Genomic DNA, 24,348 nt, shown 5'->3' on the forward strand with positions numbered 1-24,348 from the left:
GCTCTCGCTCGTTTAGAACCACACGGGCTGCCGTACCAAAGCATACGTCATCGCCACGGCGCTGCGATTGGCCCGTTTCAATAGTCGCGGGCTACTTGAATTCAGAATGCAGCTGCCCTGCATAGGAAGAAGGAGAAAGTGCAGGAGCCGCTAAAAGTAGAGATTGAAGCCGAGGGAGATCGCGCGCTTAGACCCCGGAGCGCACCGAGAGACGCGAGCCCGCTGCAGGGGAGCACCGCACGGATCCCAGGCTCGCGCCGCTCCGGGGCGTAGGTGCTCTGCATTACCGCCATGCACAGCACCTGATCCATCCCACCCAAGGACCTACGCTTCCTTTTTCTACGATCCCGCGGTTGCGGGGTCCGCATGTTGTTACTTTCCTGTTGCTCCTTTAACTCTTTTCTCTCCGCATTCGCTGCCCAAGACCTACGCCGGCCGCACCATGTTCACGCAAATGGCCTCGGAGGTGCGAGACGAGAATCAAGAGAACGTGCAGCCGGGCAAGAACGGGGCAGCCCTGGGCGCCGCCGGCGGTCGAGTCGTGCTGGGCGTGTTGCAGAATAACCGCGTGGCCAGGGTGCAACCGCAGAGGAGCAGCCGGCAGCAGCCTCAGCAGGTCAGTAGTAGTACTTCCTTACTTAAGAGATCGTGTCCGGGATGCACGGCCGCTCTTCAGTTCACTCTGCCATGGGGCGCTGCAGAAGGACTCACTTACTGCAGTCTAAAGGTTGATGAGCAGGCCAGGTTTTTCCTCTGTGCCAACCATTGATTGTCTCTTTAGAGCGTCTAAGTCTCCGTGTGTGTCTGTACATAGCTCCCGGTGGTGTACCTAGGAAGCAAGTTCCCGACGTGAGTTATCTGGCGTAAAGGGGGAGCAGACTGGTGGTGTGATCCGTCTGATCTGGGGGTACTTGCAGGCAGGCCGCGCGCACTGCTCCTGTAACTCAATTGACAACCAGCAGCTGAGCCGCTTTTGGCGGCCACAGCCGTCTGGTTTGCATTGTCCTCTACGGACCCGCCCGCTATCTGTCCTTCCGCGCTAACCATCTGGGACTCAGTACATTGCTGGATCGCATTAGCGTTAAGAAATGCTGAGTCTCTACACACCTTCTAGATTCCTAAACGTTTGCACCCTTGTTCATTTTCTCAATTCCTCTCTCTGCACCGCAGTCAATTCCTTATTCTAAATATAAATATCTGCCATGCATGTGTGCCCACTCCGCCCGGCGACTACCTAAAAAGAATGGCCTGCCAAGTGACCACACTCTTACGCTAACCGCATGCAGTGTTTTAAGACGATAAGGTAACACCTGCCCATGTGATCAACTGCTCGTACCTCCTGGCTACGAAAGCATGTATGCGCTTACCTTGGCATAAAGTCTAATTTTTAACACCGTGCCCCCCTTCCAAAAAACTGATCTCACCCAAGGGTGGTAGCCATCTGCACGAAGAGTTCTCCTTCCTGCGCGCTAATCCTAAGTAGATCTGTGCGTTTGTAACGATAGAAGCGAAAGCTTCTACTCATCATTAACAATAGCCAATTACTCCGAGTAGCGCTCTACTCGCCGTATAGCGCTTCAGTGCCTTCTCAGGGGTAGTGAGCGCTGTATATATTCGTATATAGTTTAAACGCACTCCCCCTATGCTACACTGTTATAGAAGGCCAGATACACGCACTACTCTGGCCCTCGCACATAGCGCCAGGGAAAGTCTGTTTCAAACACAGTAAAGCATTTCCTGGTACAGAAAGTTAGAAGGCAAATACACGTCTGATGCTCAAGCAAAACAGCCTCCCAGCACCTTAACGTTATCTCTCAAAAGATAAGCAGCTTTCTTCCTTTTCCAGAAAGGAAACTGTCAGTCCCGTTTAAATGGGTGAGTACCCCGACAGCATCTTGTGGCAAGTTTCGGCTATGTCCAATAGCCGGTGCATGCCTAAATCTAGGGTTACATCCCTTTCAATTGAAATGACAAAGGAGTGGGGTGTCTACACCAGGTTAACCTTTTTAGAATGTGTGCGGATTCCCACTGCGCTGGAGAAACACCGGTGTCTCTTACTCCATTTTTAGCCTGAGTAACATTTTTTTTTTTTTTGACAATACGTGTTGGCTACATGTACGCAATCTTGTTCAAATCATGTAGGAACATGCAGGGACTAAACAGTTTCAGATTAGTGTACTCAAATTTAACGCGCCTTCTTAAACTAATCTCACATAGCATGTATGTCACCTCACCCTCATTTGATGGTGGTTGCACTCTTCATACTTTCACCTCAACAAAATGACTCCAGTCCTCTGTGGGGTTACCCTCCTTTCAAAGCGGTCACCCTCTAAACACCTCATTCTCCATTCACTTTAAGGGGGCTCACCATATTAAACGCGTACAATACCCGTCGTTAAGATGTTTTCTGGGGTTGCTTTCAAATGTAAGGTGTGTGTGTTTTTTTTTAAACTGCTTTGTATTGCAGCTTCCTGGGCAAATTAACTGGATCATGCTATATTATGGAAACATTTGGAGTAGCATCTTCTAGCTTCTACAATGTAGATTTAGTGTAAAACTCCAAATACTGTAAGGATGTGTCCAGTAGCAATTTGGCTCATACTGTAACCAATTTTGCCATGGGTGTTCCGGGGCTTTACTTAACTGTGGGTCCCAAAGGCAACTCCTCGAAAGTCTCTAGTCACCTTGTTTTTTACTTGTAGTTCACTGAAATGTTTTTACTAGCTCTACCCAGTATGAAAGCCCCTCTACTAGTGTGAATTGCAGAGTTCTTGGGCACAACTGTGCTTGGTCTGCCCCGACCCTTCTGACACAAGTACATGGCCTTACATATCTTTGACCCCTGTCCTTGCAAGGAGGGTATGCTCAAACCATCAAATGAAGAACCCACCCAGGTGGCACTGTGGACGTCTTAAGTGCCTAGCTCTCCCAGGCAGTGGTGCTTTGGTTGACAGTACTTGAATGTACTGGTGAGTCTTCTCGTGTAGTGCAGAGTCACAATTTATTTGAGTTGGACTGTCTTGAGGGGTCACTTATTGTCCTCACTTGGATAGGGTGAGATGGGCAGGGCCCAGCCTGTAAGCACAGATCTGGGAAGTCTGGCAGTTCACTGTAGCTGGACCCAGGAAACAAGGTCCCCAATGACCGGGCAATGCAGATCCTTCCCTAGCTTAGTGGCTGGCCATTCTCCTATCGCACATCTCTTGGAGGCCCTCCTTCCTAGGGAGATTATGCATGGCTGTCTCCAGTGCCCTTCTCCTGCAGTGTTTGCAAGGTGTAGTTTCAGGTGGTTGTTCCCCCCCCCTAACCTGGCAACAGAAGTTTGTAGCTGGTGACCACAAGCGTTTGCCTCATCTGTGGGACCAAAAGAGTCTTGTTTGATTTTTGGCATGTGACTGAGGGATTTAACCCCATGCTTTGTCAGGTGCAGACAGGAAGTGTGTATTTCACAAGTCAAGCTTGGAGACTGCATTTTAGCAGGTTTGTTTTCCCCCAGGCTGGATCACGCCAGGCTCTGACTTTCCATGTCAGCAGGAACATGGGTTGGAAATGGTATTTCTTTGACAGGGAAGATCCAAAACACCAAGATGTTTTCCTATTTCCCTCAACATTTGCTTAAGACCGCTGGTGAATATTGAGGTAGGCAAAGGCAAGTGTGTTCCCTACACCTACCAAGGGGACCATCTGTCACCAATCATCCAATAGTGTCTGCTCCAATATAAAGTATCTTGAGAATGCTTGTGAGAAGCTGTGCAATTCACGCTGATCCGAGTCCCCAGCACCTCATATTGGGTATCACTTGTTGCAGGAATTCAAAATGGATTCCTGGTTCGCCACTAACACCTACCCCTCTCTCATGCAAAGGTTGCATACACATGTGCTGTCACTGTCCCACTTAAATGGAGTGTGGACTCCGATGTGGTTGGAGGGTGGGGGTGGTGGTGTACAAGTTGGAAAACTGAATTGCAGAGGTCAGACACTTCTCTGGGCAACAAGTACAAGACTTGTGCTATCACCAAATTGTGTTTTCCACAGCTTTGGGAACTGGCAGTTGTGCTTGGTAAAGAAGGGTGCACATGGTCTGCTATTTGTTGGTAGGTGGCTGGCTGTCTATACAGTGCACGAAACCAAAGTACAATGCAAAGTCCAGTGGATCCCCAATTGGTTTTGCAGAGGCACCAGTAGATGGGACTCAAGCCCTATTTTGTGGTCGTGTGGCTGAGCAGTTAGGCTTATTGGAGGGTAGTGCTAGGTATTTGTACTCAGAGGGAATAAAGGAGAGGCACTCAAAGAATAAATCTGAGACCAAGTTAGAAAAATAAATCTTTTGATATGTTTCAAACACAAAAACTTTGTAATCAGGTTAGTAGACTTTTAAGCATAAATACCTTGCAGTCTCAAATCAACACTTAATGCAATTTTCATAGTTCTTCTCAATGTTCAGCAAACACAAGGGTAACAGACTTGCAGGGCCGAGCTCAGGGAGCAAAGGTAAGTACTGGGCACTGATCAGAACCACACCAAAAGGTCCTACCCGGTGCAGAGATGCAGTAAGGCAATGGAAACCAATGGTTAACTATATGAGATGGATCTAGTGACAAACTGGCTGGAAACCCAGTCAGGGACGACAAACAGGTAGGTTATAGACTTGGGGTGCATGGGGACATAAGTGCACCTTTGGTCCTCGTCACCTGGGGTGACAGATGCAGGTGTCTCAGGTTTTCATGCCCAAGAGCACTAGAGGTCAGGTGATCCTGTGAGGCTGCAGTTGTCAGTCCAGCAGGTTTGGACTTAAGCTCAGGGGAGCTGGGGTGAAGTTGTTGGCACCATTGACCCACCTCGGTTGTGGTCAGGTGCAATGGGTGCAGTGTGTGCTAGATGTGTTGGAGTTTCTCTCTCCACCAGGCTGTGGGAGAGGGGGTCTGCGTGCAGAGGCTGCAGGTGTCTGAGTCCAAGATGGGTGATAACACACTGGACTAAGTCTCTGGACAGCTGTGGAACCACATTGGCACTGTTGGTTGGCTTTACCTCAAGTTATGGACGTCACCTGCAGTGGTCACTTCAGGTGTTCGGTTTCTGTGGCTCCCGCAGCTACAATAGTTTCCTTGGAGTTCTTGTTGCTGGGTAAATCCTGTGCCCAGAGGAGACTTGAGTACTTATTGAAGGCAGGACAAGCTGACTTTTTGTGCAGAGTCCTTTAAGGTAGGAAGGCAGTCTGGCATGGTCAGCTGCTTGTTTTACCTCTTCTGCAAGTGCAACTCTTTGTCTGGGTCGTCTTAGATTGTCAAAATCTGAGTTCTGTGGTTTGGGGGTGTTACAGTCGGTGCCGGGTGATATCCAATGGACTGCCCACCATCACAGTGACTACATCCTTATGACCACTTCTGTTGGGAAGTGGGCATAACCCTAACCCAAGTGGCATAATTGCTTCCAAACAAGATGGTGGAATTTAAAATGTAGTGTCCATTTCCACCTTAGTGGTGGAACTGGCATGAAGTGGGTACACCTAATCTGCCTAATGTTCCTGCCTGTGCTCCTGTCAAAAGTGGGGTCAGGGCAGGAGGGCTGGTCATCTCTGCCATTTGAAGATAACTGGGTTGCAATACAAAGGGAGCAAGGCCTTCAAAGCTTCCTGCCCAGAAATGTCCACCCTGCGTGAGGTGAAAAGCCTGCACTGGTCAGAGGTTGTCTGTGGCCCTCGAGCTCCAGCTGGCATCATGGGTGGGGGGGGCAGAAACCAGTCTGTGGTGGCTTAACTGTTCAGGACCAGTCGGTTAACACACTAGTAGTTGGCAGATTTTCAGCAGGTACCTTTTTTAAAGTGCACTGTGTGCATATATTAAATCAATCACTGGAATCAGTGAGGGCTTGTGTAGGAAGTTGGCTCTGTATGCACTATTTCAAAGTAAGGAATAGTATGCAGAGAGTCCAAGGGTTCCCCTTAGAGGTAAGATAGTGGCAAAAAGAGAGAATACTAATGCTCTATTTTGTGGTAGTGTGGTCGAGCAGTAGGCTTATCAAAGGAGTAGTGTTAAGCATTTGTTGTACATACACACAGGCAATAAATGAGGAACACACACTCAGAGACAAATCCAGCCAATAGGTTTTGTTATAGAAAAATATATTTTCTTAGTTTATTTTAAGAACCACAGGTTCAAATTCTACATGTAATATCTCATTTGAAAGGTATTGCAGGTAAGTACTTTAGGAACTTTGAATAATCACAGTAGCATATACTTTTTACATAAAACACAATAAGCTGTTTTAAAAGTGGACACTTAGTGCAATTTTCACAGTTCCTGGGGGAGGTAAAGTAATGTTTTTGCAGGTAAGTAAACCACCTACGGGGTTAAGATTGGGGTCCAAGGTAGCCCACCGTTGGGGGTTCAGAGCAACCCCCAAAGTCACCACACCAGCTCAGGGCCGGTCAGGTGCAGAGTTCAAAGTGGTGCCCAAAACGCATAGGCTTCAATGGAGAGAAGGGGGTGCCCCGGTTCCAGTCTGCCAGCAGGTAAGTACCCGCGTCTTCGGAGGGCAGACCAGGGGGGTTTTGTAGGGCACCAGGGGGGACACCAGTCCACACAAAGTACACCCTCAGCAGCGCGGGGGCGGCCGGGTGCAGTGTGCAAACAAGCATCGGGTTTGCAATAGGATTCAATGGGAGACCAAGGGGTCTCTTCAGCGGTGCAGGCAGGCAAGGGGGGGGGGGGCTCCTCGGGGTAGCCACCACCTGGGCAAGGGAGAGGGCCTCCTGGGGGTCACTCCTGCACTGAAGTTCCGATCCTTCACGTGCTGGGGGCTGCGGGTGCAGGGTCTTTTCCAGCCGTCGGGATTTTAGAGTCAGGCAGTCGCGGTCAGGGGGAGCCTCGGGATTCCCTCTGCAGGCGTTGCTGTGAGGGCTCAGGGGGGACAACTTTGGTTACTCAGTCTCTGAGTCGCCGGAGGGTCCTCCCTGAGGTGTTGTTTCTCCACCAGTCAAGTCGGGGTCGCCGGGTGCAGTGTTGCAAGTCTCACGCTTCTTTCAGGGATTGCAGGGGTCTTTAAATTTGCTCCTCTGAAACAAAGTTGCAGTCTTTTTGGAACAGGGCCGCTGTCCTCGGGAGTTTCTTGTTCCTCTTGAAGCAGGGCAGTCCTCTGAGGATTCAGAGGTCGCTGGTCCTGGAGAAAGCGTCGCTGGAGCAGGCTTCTTTAGAAGGCAGGAGACAGGCCGGTAGGACTGGGGCCAAAGCAGTTGGTGTCTTCTTTCTTCTTCTGCAGGGGTTTTCAGCTCAGCAGTCTTCTTCGGTAAGTTGCAGGAATCTAAATTCTTAGGTTCAGGGAATACTAAATTTAAGGGTGTGTTTAGGTCTGGGGGGTTAGTAGCCAATGGCTACTAGCCCGGAGGGTGGGTACACCCTCCTTGTGCCTCCTCCCAAGGGGAGGGGGTCACATTCCTATCCCTATTGGGAAACCCTCCATCTGCAAGATGGAGGATTTCTAAAAGTTAGTCACCTCAGCTCAGAACACCTTAGGGGCTGTCCTGACTGGCCAGTGACTCCTCCTTGTTCTCATTATCCCCTCCGTTGCTGCCAAAAGTGGGGCCGTGGCCGGAGGGGGGCGGGCAACTCCACTAGCTGGAGTGCCCTGTGGTGCTGGAACAAAGGGGGTAAGCCTTTGAGGCTCACCGCCAGGTGTTACAGCTCCTGCCTTGGGGAGGTGTTAGCATCTCCACTCAGTGCAGGCTTTGTTACAGGCCACAGAGTGACAAAGGCACTCTTCCCATGTGGCCAGCAACATGTCTCGAGTGTGGCAGGCTGCTAGAACTAGTCAGCCTACACGGGTAGTTGGATTAGGTTTCAGGGGGGCACCTCTAAGGTGCCCTCTGGGGTGTATTTTACAATAAAATGTACACTGGCATCAGTGTGCATTTTTTGTGCTGAGAAGTTTGATACCAAACTTCCCAGTTTTCAGTGTAGCCATTATGGTGCTGTGGAGTCCGTGTTTGACTGACAGACTCCCAAACCATATACTCTTATGGCTACCCTGCACTTACAATGTCTAAGGTTTGGCTTAGACACTGTAGGGGCACAGTGCTCATGCACTGGTGCCCTCACCTATGGTATAGTGCACCCTGCCTTAGGGCTGTAAGGCCTGCTAGAGGGGTGACTTATCTATACTGCATAGGTAGTGTGAGGTTGGCATGGCACCCTGAGGGGAGTGCCATGTCGACTTACTCGTTTTGTTCTCACCAGCACACACAAGCTGGCAAGCAGTGTCTGTGCTGAGTGAGGGGTCCCCAGGGTGGCATAAGATATGCTGCAGCCCTTAGAGACCTTCCCTGGCATCAGGGCCCTTGGTACCAGTTACAAGGGACTTACCTGGATGCCAGGGTGTGCCAATTGTGGAATCAAAAGTACAGGTTAGGGAAAGAACACTGGTGCTGGGGCCTGGTTAGCAGGCCTCAGCACACTTTCAATTCAAAACATAGCATCAGCAAAGGCAAAAAGTCGGGGGGTAACCATGCCAAGGAGGCATTTCCTTACAGCTTGGTTTTGGTATGTTTGTTACCAAACATGCCAGGATTCGGAAAGCCATCATGTTGTGGGGAACTCATATTGACCAGTGTTCAATACAAACATTTACAATGGCTTCTATGTACACTTTGTGTCTAGGAATCAACACATACTGGCATATTTACTCATGCATATATGCCCTTACATGTAATATAATGCACACAGCCTTAGGGCTGTAAGGCCTGCTACAGGAGTGACTTGTATATATTGTCTGCAGTGTTGGGGTATATGGAACACGGGCTGTGTGCCATGTCTTCAATTTTGGAAGCACCTTGTCATGCAGTCTGCATAAGGTTGTTGCTGGGTCCCTCAGGGTGGCACAAGTTGTGCTGCAGCTCTGAGGAGCCATCTTCAGTACCTATGCCCTAGGTACCAAGGGTACCATATACTAGGGACTTAAAGAGCGGAAGGGTCTAGTCACTTAGATAACATGTCTCCTTTTAGGGAAGGGACTCTGGAACTGGGGACCTGGTAAGCAGTAACAGTGCATTTCAGTCAAAAGTTGCATCTAAAAATCAGGCAAAAAGGAGTACTGCAACCACAACCCAGCTCCCCTACACCCTCCTAGGCTAGAATGTGCCCTGGTTTGCATTCTATAATAAAGTTCATGTATAATTGCCTTTCAGTATCCAGTTCCCATCCTGACTTCAGTTGAAGACAATTTCTTGGTATGGAAGTCTCATTTTACATTCATCAGTATGGTGTCCATCACCTGCTTTCTTAAAGAAAGCCATTCTCTTTCCCTTATCTCCCCTGGAACCAAGGGTCCCTGGGGCTACTGCAACCTTATGTGGACTCTGGACTGCTTGCACTGTGACTAATTTCTGTATAAGTCTGGAAACATAAAACTATTACTTTTCCAGGTACAAATCCTGTGAAATCATAGTTAACTTCTACAACATAATCCTACCTATGGCACACATTGGCTGTCGGATGAGCTATGCAGCACCTCACCTCTACCACCACATCATCTAACTAAGTCAGCATGGTAGAATTCCATTCAATTCTATTCTTCTTGCAGTTTAAGTATTTTTTTTTTTTACTGTACTCTAAATTTGCTAGTGATAGAGATCAGTCCTGTGTCCTGGAAGGGCATCCTACATTTTCAATTTTGCACATGTCCACTTGCTAGTTATGAGACTTGTTAAATAATGCATGCAAGCCTCATTGTGTAGAGTGGTTATAGATTCTTGGAACATGTCCCAAGTATGACTCATGCACTTCTATAGTAGTCTATTTGACATTACTTTTCTTCCTTTTCAGGTACTTGGCCTTCAAGGCATCAATGATGAGAACTATGGAAAGGCTGCAGCTGGGAAAGCAGGCAGCAAACAGCCTGCTTTCACTATACACGTGGATGAGCCTGATGGTGCAAGTCGCAAGAGGCCCACCGCCCTTAAGAAGAGCACATCGCAGGAGAACCTTCTGGATTTAACTTCAGGAGTAACCTCCCTCGGACAGAGGAAGCCTCTGGCACCTATACCAATAGAATGTTCAATGGACGTTAGTTTTGGTGCGTCTTGTGCCACGCTTCAATGCCTTGCGCTTGGTGAATATCAAATTGCTGTGGGATTTGGAGACCTTCTTATTGGGGCTACCTTAACACTTTTCTCAATCTCATGGTTTGGCTTAATGTGAGCGCAAGAAGTTAGTTCTGGCTTGGTGTCTTACTGTAATGGTCATGGCTTTAAGAGGGTAGGGCAATCTTTCCATGTTACAAGGGCCTTGATTTCTTTTGGAAGTCAGCTGCCACATTAGTAAAAAAGTAAGCTGGAAAATGCCATACACAGATGATGGGACTTGCCTGGCATTTAAAAAATCTAGCTCCTAAAGCTTTTCTACTCTTTTAGCCGCCGCCCCCCTTATTTGCACTCTGTCAACTAACATTGTATAATTTACTCTTGACCTGGACTTCACACGTTGCTATTGAAAGCCACCGCTTCAGTAAAGTGTAACATAACATAGTCCTTCTTATGAGATCCTTAAGATGTAGCACTATATTTGACATAACATTGTCAACATATGCTTTTGGATATTAAGTGATTTACATTTAGCAAGTGATGTACACTATTATTTGAACGAATGACTAGGATCCATTAAAGCGCCTCCCTCCCTTTTGCATTCTTCAGATTCACCAATGGTTTTGGACATGTCCGTGGTACATGAAGGTGAAGATAAACCAGTGAACGCGAATGAAGTTCCAGACTATGCAGAAGACATTCATGCCTACCTCAGGGAGATGGAGGTAAATAATCCATCTTGAGTGATCAGTGCTTTGGCCTGAAATCCACAAGGATATGTTGAATATTTGACGCGTCTTAAACTTGGCCTGATCTCAATTAATTGCAGCCCCAAAGTACTGTAACCTTCACTGCTTCTGAAGGTGGTTTGCTTACCATGCAGTATTAATGGGTTGAACTGGCCCTATTGCTCGTGCAACTGGTTGTTTGTTTTTTTTTAACAGACCTTTTGGGTTATTTATTCTCCCTCTTAGTGTGAAATGTAGCATTTACATTCCGATGGAGGTATCAAGTGGCTAAAGGTGGCAGTTTTAGCTACACATTGCTATACTGCCAATCAGTAGTAAGGGTGATATGTCGATGGTTATTAGCCCTCTGGTCCTATTTACATGAAGTGGGCAATTAATGTAAGGTTCATTTCCTGTTCAACTGATGAATTTACCCACGTGGTGTTGATTGCAGAGTCATTAATGCAAGGTATTATAGGAGTATATTTATACTGCTTTTAGTCTTCATAGCCATGTCAAGTATTTGGTACTGCCACGTAGGTGGCTTTCAACTTTTCTAAAAGTTCAATGCTGGGTCTTGGTGACCGAAAGAGCCAACCTATTAATTTTCCTTTTTTTTTTTTAAATGTGTACTTCAACTGCTTCGGAGAACTGCATTATTTGACAATTAACATACAACCACTGTCTTAACTCGAGACCATGACTTAGCTGGATTGATTTTGTTTTACAGATAAAATGTAAACCTAAAGCAGGTTACATGAAGAAACAGCCAGATATCACGAACAATATGAGGGCCATCCTTGTTGACTGGCTGGTGGAAGTTGGTGAAGAATATAAATTGCAAAATGAGACTTTGTATCTAGCTGTGAATTACATAGACCGCTTTCTGTCCTCCATGTCTGTCCTGCGAGGGAAACTCCAGCTTGTTGGAACTGCTGCTATGTTGCTAGCCTCGTAAGTATTTGGTTTTTGTCAATGGTCCCTTTTTGATATTTCTTAGATTCTGTAGCATCCACGTATTGGGTTATTTTACCTGGGCTACCTTTTTCTTGAAATGTTGGTACGCAAAGTGGAATTTTTAAGCTCCACTTGTACTATACTGGGCCTTCAGTTATGCTGCAGTGGCAATTCTTCAGTTACCAGTGACCCCTTATTAGTTTCTTCGTTGTTAACCTGCGTCTACAGCTACTGGTCTCTAAATGTGGTGGTTGAAATAGTGATTAGATAAGTTTAACACTTCTATGACAGATTATCTGAATACCACATTTCGGAGTGACCTGGTGTGCAAAATAACGATGGATTGGGATGCAATGAGCAATTCCCAATGGCTTGAATTCATTCAAGAATTGGCAGCTCAGTAAACATGTGTTAAACTGATCCCCGAATACAAAGGGATGTTGGAGCAAACTTAAGGGGTTTTGTGAACTTTGGCCTGAAGCCTTTTTCTGATCAAAGTGGTCAATTGCAGTAACGGGCAGGAGGAACTAATACAGTAACTTTGCATGTGTTTGATTGGTTTTGGATATAAAGTTGAGTACTGACCTACAGTAGGCTACAGTCAGACATTGGGGGTCCTCTGGTGTGCTGGTACCATTTTGAGCCCCTTGCCACAAGTTTTGCGAGCATGCATGGGTTAGTTAATGCCCCATTTCTATGTATGTTGGCCATTGTATGTGCTAGATACACAATCATTGTTTATCTGATGGTCAAGAATCCTGTATCTCTAGGGTAACGGATGCTGGTGGCCCTCATGTGAGCCTTCTACATAGTCCGATATGCCATACCCATTCCCCCAAATCAAGTGACATGTAGCACAAAGCAGCATTTACTTGGATGATAGTTCGTTGGGGGAGTTGGTGTAGTCCATAATTTGTAACGTGGTTCTTTTAATTTTAGAAAATTTGAAGAAATCTACCCTCCAGAAGTCGCCGAATTTGTTTACATCACAGATGACACTTATACAAAAAAACAAGTGCTGAAGATGGAACACTTGGTTCTGAAAGTATTATCGTTTGACTTGGCAGCACCGACAATACAGCAGTTTTTTGCACAGTACTTTCTACACCAGCATGTCAGTCCTAAAGTTGAGAGCTTATGTATGGTAAGAGCATGGGTATCTTTCTTTAAATTGCATTAAATTATAAGCCATGTGACCATGTCAAACCACCACACTTCATGATGCTTGCGCTGCCATTGCATCGCTTTCAGTGGTACAGCAGCAGCGCAAACCTCAACCATATGAGACCACACAATGCCACTGCCTAACTTTGAATGACCTAGATATGGAGAACGGGAAGACAGCGCAAATCACTGCCTTAATCTGCACCAGGGATGCATTTCATGGGCGTTGTGGTGGGTCTTCCCATTCAACACGAATTATGACGGATCCTCCAGATTTACAGGCGCCTATAAACCTGGGGATGTGCCAACCTTTCACATCTCCAGGGGAGGTGCAATGAGATCTTAATTTCTCCTTATTTTGTCCTGTGTGCTACATTCTGCAGAGCAGAGGGAAAAAAACACCCAGGAGTGTTTTTGTGCATGAAGGTACCCCTTCATGCACAAACAATCCTGCCTACAACAGACACCCTCGAACCATGGTGCCTGCGTTGGTACTAGGTTGCCAAAACAGCACCAGCGTGAAGGGCAAGGACAGTAATGCACCATATCCCATAGGTATCACACATTTCTGCACTTTTGCTTTGATGCCTGGCAGGGCAGCAAGATTACTTGCTGTGCTGCCCTGTGCCAAATCCTCAAATTTGGGCTTAAGTTGTCTTCCTGTGTAACTGTTGGCACCTACACCAGTCTGGATAAGCTTCAGGCTGGCATACCCTGGTTGGTGCAGAAGTGTCTGAAGTATCGTGCCTTGGTGGTCAGAAATGTCTACTTGAATTATTGTCTGGGGGGGGGGGGGGTTTATTTTTTATTTAAATAAATACTGGGGTTACACACTCTGCTAGATCTGAACGGCAGTGGCCCATTCGAGCCCTTGCTCGTCCATGTTGGGTTCTTTCTGTATTGTGGGTAAGTAGTGTGCTACTTCATCATCGCTCACCTGTTAAGCCGCAATTCTGGCAAGCACCGTGCTTGGGTATCTGAACACTTTAGAAGTAAAATTGACAGTCACTTTATTTAGCTGGTATGAATAGCTTGGAGTCCTAATTCTCAAGGACTTTACCCATAAGTGGAAAATTCCACTTTTATTGTATTGCACATGGCAAGACATCACCACCTACTGCACCTCTAATCATATAACAGGATTTCCTTTTGTGTGACGTTATGGTAGTCTACAAGAAGACCCTAATTTAGTAGCCTTTCTCTTCACTTAAGCTATGCATTGTCCCATCTGACCCAGAAATGTTAGGGTAGCGGTTAAGAGTAGTCTGGCTGTTGTGGTTTCTGCTTTGAGTGATTGCTGATCACCTGCTTGAAATGGCCACAGATCTGAACATATTTGAATAAATGTACCTTTGAGGTGATGCAGGTAGATGCAGAGACTTCAGCTGACTATTGATTGGCATCTGTATTGCAGTAGAACCTATAGCTCTATGCAGTGCTGGTTAGGAACATGACATGAACACCTGTTATACACAGGCTTGGTTTAATTAAAGATATTGAGTGTACCTATATAGATATACCACTTTGCCTTTTAAGTACCATAAATAAGATCTGTTACGATTACTCCATTTAATGAAGTTTTCTATATAGTGCTGTTGGGTACAGAACCATGCCACAATGATTCATCTTAGATTGCCTTATTACCTTAAAGTATGCAAGATGTAGAAATTATTGTATCACTGCCCTGGGCTGGAATCAAGAATTACTGCCATACTTCAGTTATAAATACAGCTTAAGGTATAGTTTTCCAGACTACTTGATATTCTGGCTATCTCCCAGATTGCCTTTTTGGAAGTTTGAGCACTAATTCTAGCTGACTCTGATCAGTCCTTGTTGATCCTCCTGTGGAGAGGTACCTTTGCTGTGAGTCATTACTTTAAATTTGAGGACCTGCAAGTCCGGTTCTCAGCAGTTAACCTCCTGGTGGGTATCCAGTTTAGCAGGGCTACCATAGCAACACTTCATCCCATCCCTTAGTATTGGACCGTGCATCTGTAGCAAGCTCTGGAATTACTAGGTCAAGGAAAGAAAGTGTTTAAGAGTTTCAGTGTTATTGTAAACATTCAGGATTTGTGAATGGTTTTTCAGTGTGCATATTGGAGGCTACATCTTGTGTACTTTTATGTTCACTAATGGCAATCAGCTTGGCACACTGCAGATAGTTGGGGCATTACACTAAACCGCACAGTCCACTAGCTATCACTCTATGCAGACAATATAATTCTGTATTAAATGTACAAACCAACCAGGCCATGGCCACAGATATATTATCTGAATTCAGTGATCTCTCTGGTCTGCAGGCTAATGCCAACAAATCGTATACTTTATCCTTTAATGATACGTACACAGATCAGATTGTGAGCTTTGGGGCTCTCCACCTTAAGGTAGCTCCAACCTGCTTTCGATACCTTGGTATTCACCTGTACAGAGCAACCCAACATACTAGCAAGCAACCTAGATAAAGCAGTATCAGGTAACCTTTTGGTCCACACTTCCACTGTCCGTGGTTGGTTGACTATCATTGACATAAATGGTACTGCAGCCACGTTTATTGTACTATTTTACAAACCTAACTATTGTTGTTCTGGCCCAAACATTTAAATCTATTTACTCCATATTAATAGACCTGATTTGCGGCAGGAGATGCTGGAGTGTCAAACTACAGTGACCGTTAGATGAGGGATTACTGGAAGCCCCAAATTGTCAAGCCTATTGCATAGCTGGTCCATTACAAGGGCTCTCATATTGGCTAGCTGGCCACAATTTGGAGGAGTACACCGGTGACATGCTCCAACATGGGCTGCTGCACCGGCTGTCATGCCCTTGCCCTGCTGCACCCACCACAAATTATAACCTGATGGACATGACCCTTACATGCAGGAAGAAGGCAGTACAGCACACAAACTCCTCAGACATCATCCCCCCCCCCCCTTTCTAACAGACACTCCAAATGTTCAGCTGTGTGGACATTATCTATAGGCACCTGATCGGCTAGCATGTTGCGTTTTGGGAACAAGATGGGCCAAGAACACTGGGAGACCACTTCAACAAGGCACCCTAATGTCCTGCACAGACTTTACACAAACTCACTGACTTCCTGACAGTTTCTCACCCATGCCAGGGTTTGGCCTAAGTCCATGAATACTGGGCACCAGAGGGGACAGAGCCACAAACAATGGGACATGGCAGGCACCCTATTTGGTGGCTATAGCGGTCTCCCTGCACACCTCCAAATATCTACACTTTATTAAAATTTTAATGGGAAGCGGACCTACACAGGACTTACTGAAAGAATGGAGCTTTCTCCTGAAATGTGCCTAGATACACTCCTGCAATACAAGATCTAGGTTTATACAGTTCCTGATACTACATTGAGCATTCCTCACACCACACAGGCTCAATGTGATGTTCCCTGCAGCTACAGTACATTGCCCCGATGCCAGTTCACAGATGCAGACTCCACACATGAGGACATGCTCTAGGCTTAATTTACTGGTCAGGGGTTGGGGGTAGAGTTGCTCCACAACTTAACAGGCCGTAATCATTGGCACACATTTATTTAAACATTATATTCTGGGTCCATTTCCTCAACACCCCTCCCAAAGCTGCAAAGACACCACACATTTAATAGATTTGACTCTCCTTTTAGCAAAGCTCCTATTAACTAGACACTGGAAATCCTCACGTGCCACCATTAACTCAATGGCGCAACAGTTCTACAGTGTGGACTGGACAAAAGCACAACAGTATGTCGTGTAGAATATAGGAGACCATGTAAAAAACTAATCTTGATGCAGTGGGACTCCATTCTAGATACATTTGATGAAGGGGATGGGAATGTGCACGATGGGACCATCTAATACATGGTATTCCACCCCACCACCAATAGTACAACCCTTGAATAGCCCTGCTGGCTAGCTCCTTCCGGCCACCGTTGTCCCAAAGTTTAGCAGGTATAACCATTATTTACCATGTATTGGCTAGTTCACAAGAAAACACTTGCATATGTGATACCCAGGTTGCCTTACTATGGGTCACTGACATCCTACCATATTCTGTCATCTTAAAGGAGTGTTGCATTGATTCAAACATTGGTTATCGCAGCAACCAAATAAACTGCTCAGAGCCGAATGTGATGTAATGCTTTGCCAACTGAAACCTGTACATTGTGATTCACAAAAGCAACAAAGCTTGCAGGGGACAGCTGCAATCAGCTGTACTGACATTTGATTACTAGGCCCATTCCTGTCTAATGGTTATTGCTAATTTCTAAGTTTCTGTAAACATTGGCACAAGCTTGGCGGAGAAATGGTACGGAACAGGAACCTGGTTAGATGTCCCAAGATTGTACACATGAAGTGAGGGGTTCATCTACTGCTATAGCCTAGCTTTTGTTTACTAGGCATGGGAATATTGTGGGACTTTCCTACAGAGAATGAGTCTGGGTTGAAACTGGGTCATACAGTCCAGGTTAGCCACTAGGCCACATGCTTTGTAACCCATGGGTAGATTTCCAGATCTTATGACCTGCTTCTTGCATGCTTTCAAATTTCTTGAAACGTGGTTTTAATCCTGCTTTCCCTTTTCAGTATCTTGGCGAGCTGAGCTTAATTGATGCGGATCCTTTCCTGAAGTATCTTCCATCTGTTCTTGCTTCTGCCGCATTTATTCTAGCAAACTACACACTCTCCTGTGTACCTTGGGTATGTATGGTTTCTTAATATTGTCTTGGGGAATGGGGAGGGAGCTTTATTTATAGGAATTGAGCATTACAGCTTGCCATGAGCAAATGTCTAAGATTTTGGACTTGTGCAAACATGCAAGCTCAATTGCTATTGGTGGCTTCAGTGCACTGCAACATAATTCTGATCTCTTGTGTCAACACTAAATTGCCATGGCCAGGGAATAGGTGTTCTTGCATATAAATACATGGTTTTGTTTCAAAGTAACTAGTGTACAACTGCAGGGTGGTGTTCAGGAAAATCTGCATTGTGAATGGTGTTGACTGAATTTTAGTTAATTGCTTAGAGGATATCCTTTGGAAGGCCTATCTAGTTTTTGGGTGGAAATATTCATGCTACACAGTGCCACACCTGCTCTAGATCATTATGTACACCCTTTCTTCTCCCCCCCCCCCCCCCCCCCCCCCCACCCCCAACACTGTTGGAGTGAGGGGTTACAATTGCCCATTAAGTATAGTAACCAGTAGAGATGTCCAGAATCGGGTACAGGTAGGATTCAGTTTTCCAGAGAATGGCTTTAAATACATGAGTGGCATGGGGGGTGGGCTATGCATTTCTCAGCCACTGAGTTCATGTAGTAGACTAACTGGTCATTGATACCTTTATACTGCAGTTACACACATGGCGGAGTTTCTCAGACTTCGCTATGTTTCCTTGTTTGAGCGCTTAATAAAAGCCATTTCAAATCGAAGCTTTTGTTGTGGGCTTGGTATATGGGCACTGATACTTAAATGGAGGCACATGTTTTGGCAGTGATTTGACTTAAAAGTAGGTTGTGGACTCCATTTACAGGCCAAATGGACTAGTGCAGTTGGATGGCATTAGTTCCAGTAGTCAATAGTTGTTTGCAATAGTATTTTATACATTGGAGGGTACAATTGGATACTAAATGAAACCAAATTGGGCACTCTTTGGGGCCAAAGATCTGGAGTTTATGAAAGCTGTCCATGAAGTACATAACAGGATGTAGGGTTGTGAATTTACCACTACTATAGTGTATACATTCTGCTTCAGCAAGATGCACAGGATGTGTTACTGTTAAAGTTGAAAATGTCCTCCTACCCAAGTTGGTAATGGACTGCCCTGTGTTCATTTTTGGGTGAATGGAAATGTTCTTGCTACTCTTCTGAACTAAATGGCCAGCCTGCTCTGCCCTAAAGGACTGCTGCCACACTGTATAAAGGTTTGACCAGAAAGTGTACAGGAAATGCTCTAGATCTGTGGTTCTTAACCTTTTGACTTCTGTGAACCCACAATCATTGGCATGCCGGTACTTCTGCCTAAGCCGTTTTGATTTGTACCACAAATACACATACGCATTAATCAAATATAAAAATAATAAATGGGTGGAGCTTCTCTAAATTCAATTGACTGGCAACTGCTCCCATGAATAAAATTTCACATTCCTGCACACTTACAGAACATTTTAAAATGTTCAATGTTACATTATCTTATCGATTGTCTTCAATCATAAGAGCACATACAGTATACTGTTTAACTCAGAATTGAAGCATTTCTCCCCCTTTCCTGTGTCACAGATCCCCCCCACCCCCCTGTCCTCAGACCGCAGGTTTACAACTACTGCTGTAAATGGAACTGTTGGTGTGGGTTTTTTTTTTTCTTTTTCTCCTCTCTCGCCCCAGAGAAATACTGTTGCAAGTTTGCTTTTGTTTAGCATTTCACCTGTGCCTTTCTAACTTTAACAGACTGAACCTCTAGTTCAGCTCACGGGCTACACTTTCCAAGACCTGAAACCATGCATTGTTGACTTACACCGAACCTTTATTGGAGCTGCAACTCATCAACAGCAGTCTGTGCGGGAAAAGTACAAATCTGCAAAGTAAGAGCAAATTTTAGTTTTAACTGCATGAGCTGGTTGTATTGAACTTATGGGCAGTCTCTTGGGACCAGATCTTATCGAGTGCTTGGGGAAGATTTAACTTTCTGTGGCTGCCTGTGCTCAGTTGGCTGGGACTTTTCTGGTAGAGGGATATTCTTACCTGTGCCGCCCCCCTCCCCCAAAAAAATAGCTTGGTCCCTTCAACACATCTTTAAGCTTGTGATTTCACTTTTTTTTTTAATTTAAATTCTCACTGAGAAACAATGCATTAATCTATGCTTCCTTTGTTTCAGGTACCATGCAGTATCCCTCATTGACCCTCCAGAGACATTCACTTTATTTTAATGGACTGAGCTTTTATCATGTATATTACACTGCAAGCACATGTTGTACAGTTATTTTAATTTTGAGTTCAACTTTTTGTTTCATAATGACTACAATCACTTCAGACTGGATTGATTAGATCACACAATTATGAAACCAACTGTTCAACTTTTTTAAATTAAGTTTTAAGTGTAAATTTGTTTTGTACATTTAATTTAGATATTTAGCTTTGGCTAAGCTTTTATACAGCTGGTCTGTTGAACACAACCAGGCAGATAGCAAATTGTTAATCTGAAGCTGTATGCATCAATGTTTAATATTTTCATAATAAATGTTGGCAAATGCAGTACATTGCTTTTACAAATATTGCCAAAAAATGAGTCTTTCTTGGATTAAAGCGTTTGGATGAAATGGCCATGACGTGATCTTGAATAGCTGTTAGGATTGGGGTATGCTGAACTTTGGCAGAATCCATAGGTATTTGAGGGTTGGTGTGCTGGATGCATTGGTTTGTACTCTGGCGTCCTTCTGGTGCCCAGACATACATTGCATGATGTGCTTGGCAGATGGTGCAAACTTTTTTTTTTTGTTGCTAGTAATCTTGTTAGGGCCTTATCTTTTACATTGCATTGGAGCAATTAAGCGTGTATTTTAGTAACCCTGTAGTAAAAGGCTAAAGCCCCCCTTTTCTGAATTCACCAGCAAGGACCCCCATCTAAAATGCCTCAAATGTTGCAGTAACTTAGTATTCAAACAGTCTGCCTGTACTGCTTGCAACTATTGCAGCCAGATTTTCACTGATCAGAAATTGTGATGCACCACGTCTGCTATAACATTGTGTGGTCCAACTGTGGAGCAATTTTGAAGCATGCTGTGCCAGTCCAATGTTGGACTAAAGTCCCGAATTCGTTGGAGCACAGCTGTGTATCAAGATGGGGGAGGGGGGGGTGAGGCAAATAGGTGCAGCACTTGATGTAAATCCTGAACCCATTGTGGTGGGCAACTTACATTTGTACTTTTTGAATTTATTTTCTTACTACCTGTCCTCTAGCTGCTTCTTAATGACTGGTACAACCTTGCTGCTACTAACCTAGATGTTCCTCAGATAATGGAGCTCCTTGGATACTACTCTTAATTGAACTGGCAGTGTAGCAGTTGGCATCAATATGTTCAGTATGATCGTCAGGCTACTGGTCAGAGTATATGTATATCTGGGCACCTTATGCCACAAGGAACTGCTTCTCAAAGCAGGGTGGAATACTGTTATGGCATGTTGGCAATAGCCCTCTTTACACAGTTATCCCCAAACTTTTTTTTTTTTAATTTGTTTTTGCTGGTTTGTCTGTGCGCACTTTAGAATGCAGATCAGTGCAAGTGATCACTATGTAAATTGTATTCGTGATTGGCATATGTGATTTACTAACCACTCCCTAGTAAAAAGGGCACCATGTGTGCCCAGAGCCTGTAAATCAGATGCTACTAGTGGGCCTGCAGCACTGATTGTGTCACCCACGAGTAGCCATGTGAACATGGCTCAGACCTGCCAATGCAGTATCTGGGCAGTTTTAACCTAGCAAGTGTACACCCCTTGCCAGGCCCAAACTTTTTGTAAATGTGAGGCACACCGAAGGTATGCCCTAGGTAGCACCATGGGCAGACTGCCGTGCATGTTAATAGTAGTACGTGTACTGATGTGTTTTATTTGTCCTAACAGTGCAATACTGCCAAATTCATTTTCCACTGTTGCAATGTCTATATCTCTCAGGTTAACATGGAGGCTGCCTTTAAATAACTTAAGTGCAGTTTCCCTTTGGGAGCAAATGGTGATGTGGAGTTTGCGGTCTCTGAACTCTCAATTTAAAAACACATCTTTTTGTGGAGTTGCTTTTTAAAATCTGAAAATGCCACTTTTAGAAAGTGGGCATGTTCTTGTTTAAATCTTTCTGTGCCTCTGCCTGCCTGTGTATTCCACATCTGGATCAGACTGACAGTTGGCTGTTGTGAATTTCCTCTAGACGGGGCACAAGGGTAGCCTGCGTATCCTGATGGGACATGTGGGCTAGAGTGGAGGGAGGAGTGGTCACTTACACCTGAATGGGCTGTGCCTCACTCACACAATGTAGTCTGTGTGGCTTATTTTTTTCTTTGTTCCCCGTCTACTTCACCCCACACCCGGACAGACTTTCCTTTTAAGTTTGCCTACTTCAAAGGCAGAAAGGGGTATACGTAGTGGACCCTAAACCTTCCGCTTTTAGAATATTTCTGGATCAAGAAGAACCTCTGCCAAGGAGAAGAGCTGGAGAACTATCCCTTTTCTGTGTTGATTTGCTGGGTTGGCCTGCAGTTGCTGCTTCTGTCTTAAGAGAGCAGAGGGTGAACTTTGTTATGTATCCTGCTTGAGCGAGTTCTCCAAGGGTCTGGAGTCACTTGTTTCCTGTTTGAAGTCTCAGGGATATCAGACTTAAGTATCATCTGCCTACAGCACTGGGTACAGTTTTTGTGCTATTCAGGAAGAAAAACCACTGCACTGGTCTTGCGCTGCTTGCACCATGACGTGGGAGCCCCACACTCCTGCATCGCCTTGCTCACACGAGTCTGGGCACTGGTGCTGCAGCCTACACCATTGCCTGTGGACACTGCTTGTGAGGTACAAAGCAGCATCCCATCCTGCACTGCAGCCCTGGTCCATCGACTCCAGGGTCATCACCAGATGTCCCTGTGTGCACTGACTTGTGGGCTCCACAGTCTGGCCTGTGCTGCACCACCGACTTGGGCCTACTGATGACCACTTCAGCAGTGATGCCACTGCCTGCACCGTGACCTGGTGACACTGCACATCACACTGACCACCTTCTCACCGCAGCCCTGGTCTCACCAGTGCCACAGACCGATGCTGTCACAGAGCCACTGTGGGCACTGCACGTCGCATCGTCCAGCTTCACACTGCAGCTGCTCTCTGGATCTCATCGTGAGGGTCACGATGCCCTTGCAATTCCAGAGGTACTGATTGTGGGTATTCCTGACACTGCAGCTGGCTTGAACTGTTTATTCATGATGCTGTGATGGCGCCAGGTGGAGCTATAGAGTTCAAGGAACTATCTTTTAAATAATTCATGCAAAATGCATATTTTATGTTGGATTTTTATCTTATTTGGTCTTGTTCTATATAGATTGGCTATTTTTCTAAAACCTGTCATTTTGTAGTGTCCACTCATTACTTTATGTGCAAATGCTTTACACACTCCTGAAAAGCCTGTCTGCTTGTGCCAAGCTACCAAGGAGGTGAGCAGGGGTTATCTGAGTGGGTATCTCCCTTATCCTGATTAGAGTGAGGGTCCTTAGTTGGACAGAGTGCAAACTGACTGCCAACTAGAGACCCCATTTCTAACATGGCTTTTTTATTTTTGGTTCACAGAAATGGTTGTTTTTTTTTTTTTTGCAAGCAGACTGTTGCAACGAACTGTATTCTGGTTAGTAGGGAAATAGCACATTATTCATTTAATTAGTAATTCACAGATACTGCTACAAGTATGCCAGTGTGCAAACACTTCACATGGATGTGGAAGTTAGTAATTTGGAGGCAGTAGGCTACACCTGAGCTTCAGATGGTACATGACTGTGCCACATGGAATGCAATAATCAATTGTGTGCCCGATTTGGGGATAAATAAAAATTGCCTAAGCCTAATGCACCTTACATCGGATAATTACACTTTTGCTGATGAGTTTTGGCGTGCCAACTTTTTCCTTTAGTGTTTCTCCTTTGTGCTCATGGTGGTGCTTTTGAATCTATTCGCTTATGTGAACTTACTTTACATTTTCAATTATGTGGTAGAGAAAGTCGTTAGGCACTCGCAAAACGAGTAGCTTTAACTCTCAAACGTGAAACCCACTGCATTGCAAATGCTAGTTATAGACTGGTGGGGGGATTCTGTCTGGTCAAGCTACATGGCACCACCTAGTGGTGTTCTAGTTACTGCACTGAACATGTTTAGGATCTGCCCGGGGACTATTTTTTAGAGGTGTGGAGTCTGCAGGAAGACATTCATCCAAATGGGTATTTATTAGTTAATAAATCCAACAGAGTACTCTGCCCCAATTCGCATGCAAATCTTAACATTTCAGTAAGGGCTGAAAATGTCAATTTTAAACCATTTCAGTTATGACTGGGAACATGACATGTGTTTAACAAAGCCTGGGTATTTACATGCAGTAAGTATTGTACATATATTTCAAAATTATATTTGAAAATGCACTTGTGTACTGGCAGAGAGCCACGATTCTTGGGCCTGACAGGCTTAGTTTTTTGTGGGATGCTGAATTTTATCAAATTCTTGGTAGTAGGAAACTGTGGTTGTACCCATGTCGTCAGTTGGCCTTTAGCACTACTGTAAGTTTCATGCAAAAGAGCCCCATATTGGCTTGGAAAATCAAGGGTGAGCAATCTTGCTCCTGTACTATTGAAACCAGGGTGAAAAACAATGTTCTAGTCCATGCAGGTGTGTGTAAAGTTGACTTTCCC

At 45.2% G+C, this 24,348-nt stretch overlaps 1 protein-coding gene across 2 annotated transcripts; it reads left to right on the top strand.

The window, feature by feature from the left end:
* The first annotated feature begins 16 nt into the window (after positions 1-16).
* Positions 17-20,210, top strand: CCNA2 (cyclin A2). 2 transcript variants are annotated; one of them, XM_069242539.1, is made up of 8 exons: positions 17-616; positions 9,816-10,101; positions 10,682-10,797; positions 11,531-11,754; positions 12,697-12,901; positions 17,511-17,624; positions 19,370-19,503; positions 19,797-20,210. In XM_069242539.1, exons 1-8 carry the CDS (start codon positions 443-445, stop codon positions 19,846-19,848), a joined length of 1,305 nt encoding a protein of 434 aa, XP_069098640.1. In that variant the 5' UTR covers positions 17-442; the 3' UTR covers positions 19,849-20,210. The 2 variants fall into 2 exon arrangements, with proteins under 2 accessions (XP_069098640.1, XP_069098645.1); XM_069242544.1 differs by having other exon boundaries at positions 19-616; positions 9,816-10,065; positions 19,797-20,208.
* Positions 20,211-24,348: the final 4,138 nt, after the last annotated feature.

Source organism: Pleurodeles waltl, chromosome 1_2, assembly GCF_031143425.1.
Source record: "Pleurodeles waltl isolate 20211129_DDA chromosome 1_2, aPleWal1.hap1.20221129, whole genome shotgun sequence".
In the NCBI taxonomy this organism is placed as follows: domain Eukaryota; kingdom Metazoa; phylum Chordata; class Amphibia; order Caudata; family Salamandridae; genus Pleurodeles; species Pleurodeles waltl.

Excerpts from the sequence above, each read along its gene's own strand:
- CCNA2 (XM_069242539.1), top strand. The coding sequence starts at position 443 with ATGTTCACGCAAATGGCCTCGGAGGTGCGAGACGAGAATCAAGAGAAC. Across the intron at positions 617-9,815 it reads GCCGGCAGCAGCCTCAGCAG|GTACTTGGCCTTCAAGGCAT; the intron begins GTCAGTAGTAGT and ends CTTCCTTTTCAG. Across the intron at positions 17,625-19,369 it reads CACTCTCCTGTGTACCTTGG|ACTGAACCTCTAGTTCAGCT; the intron begins GTATGTATGGTT and ends TAACTTTAACAG.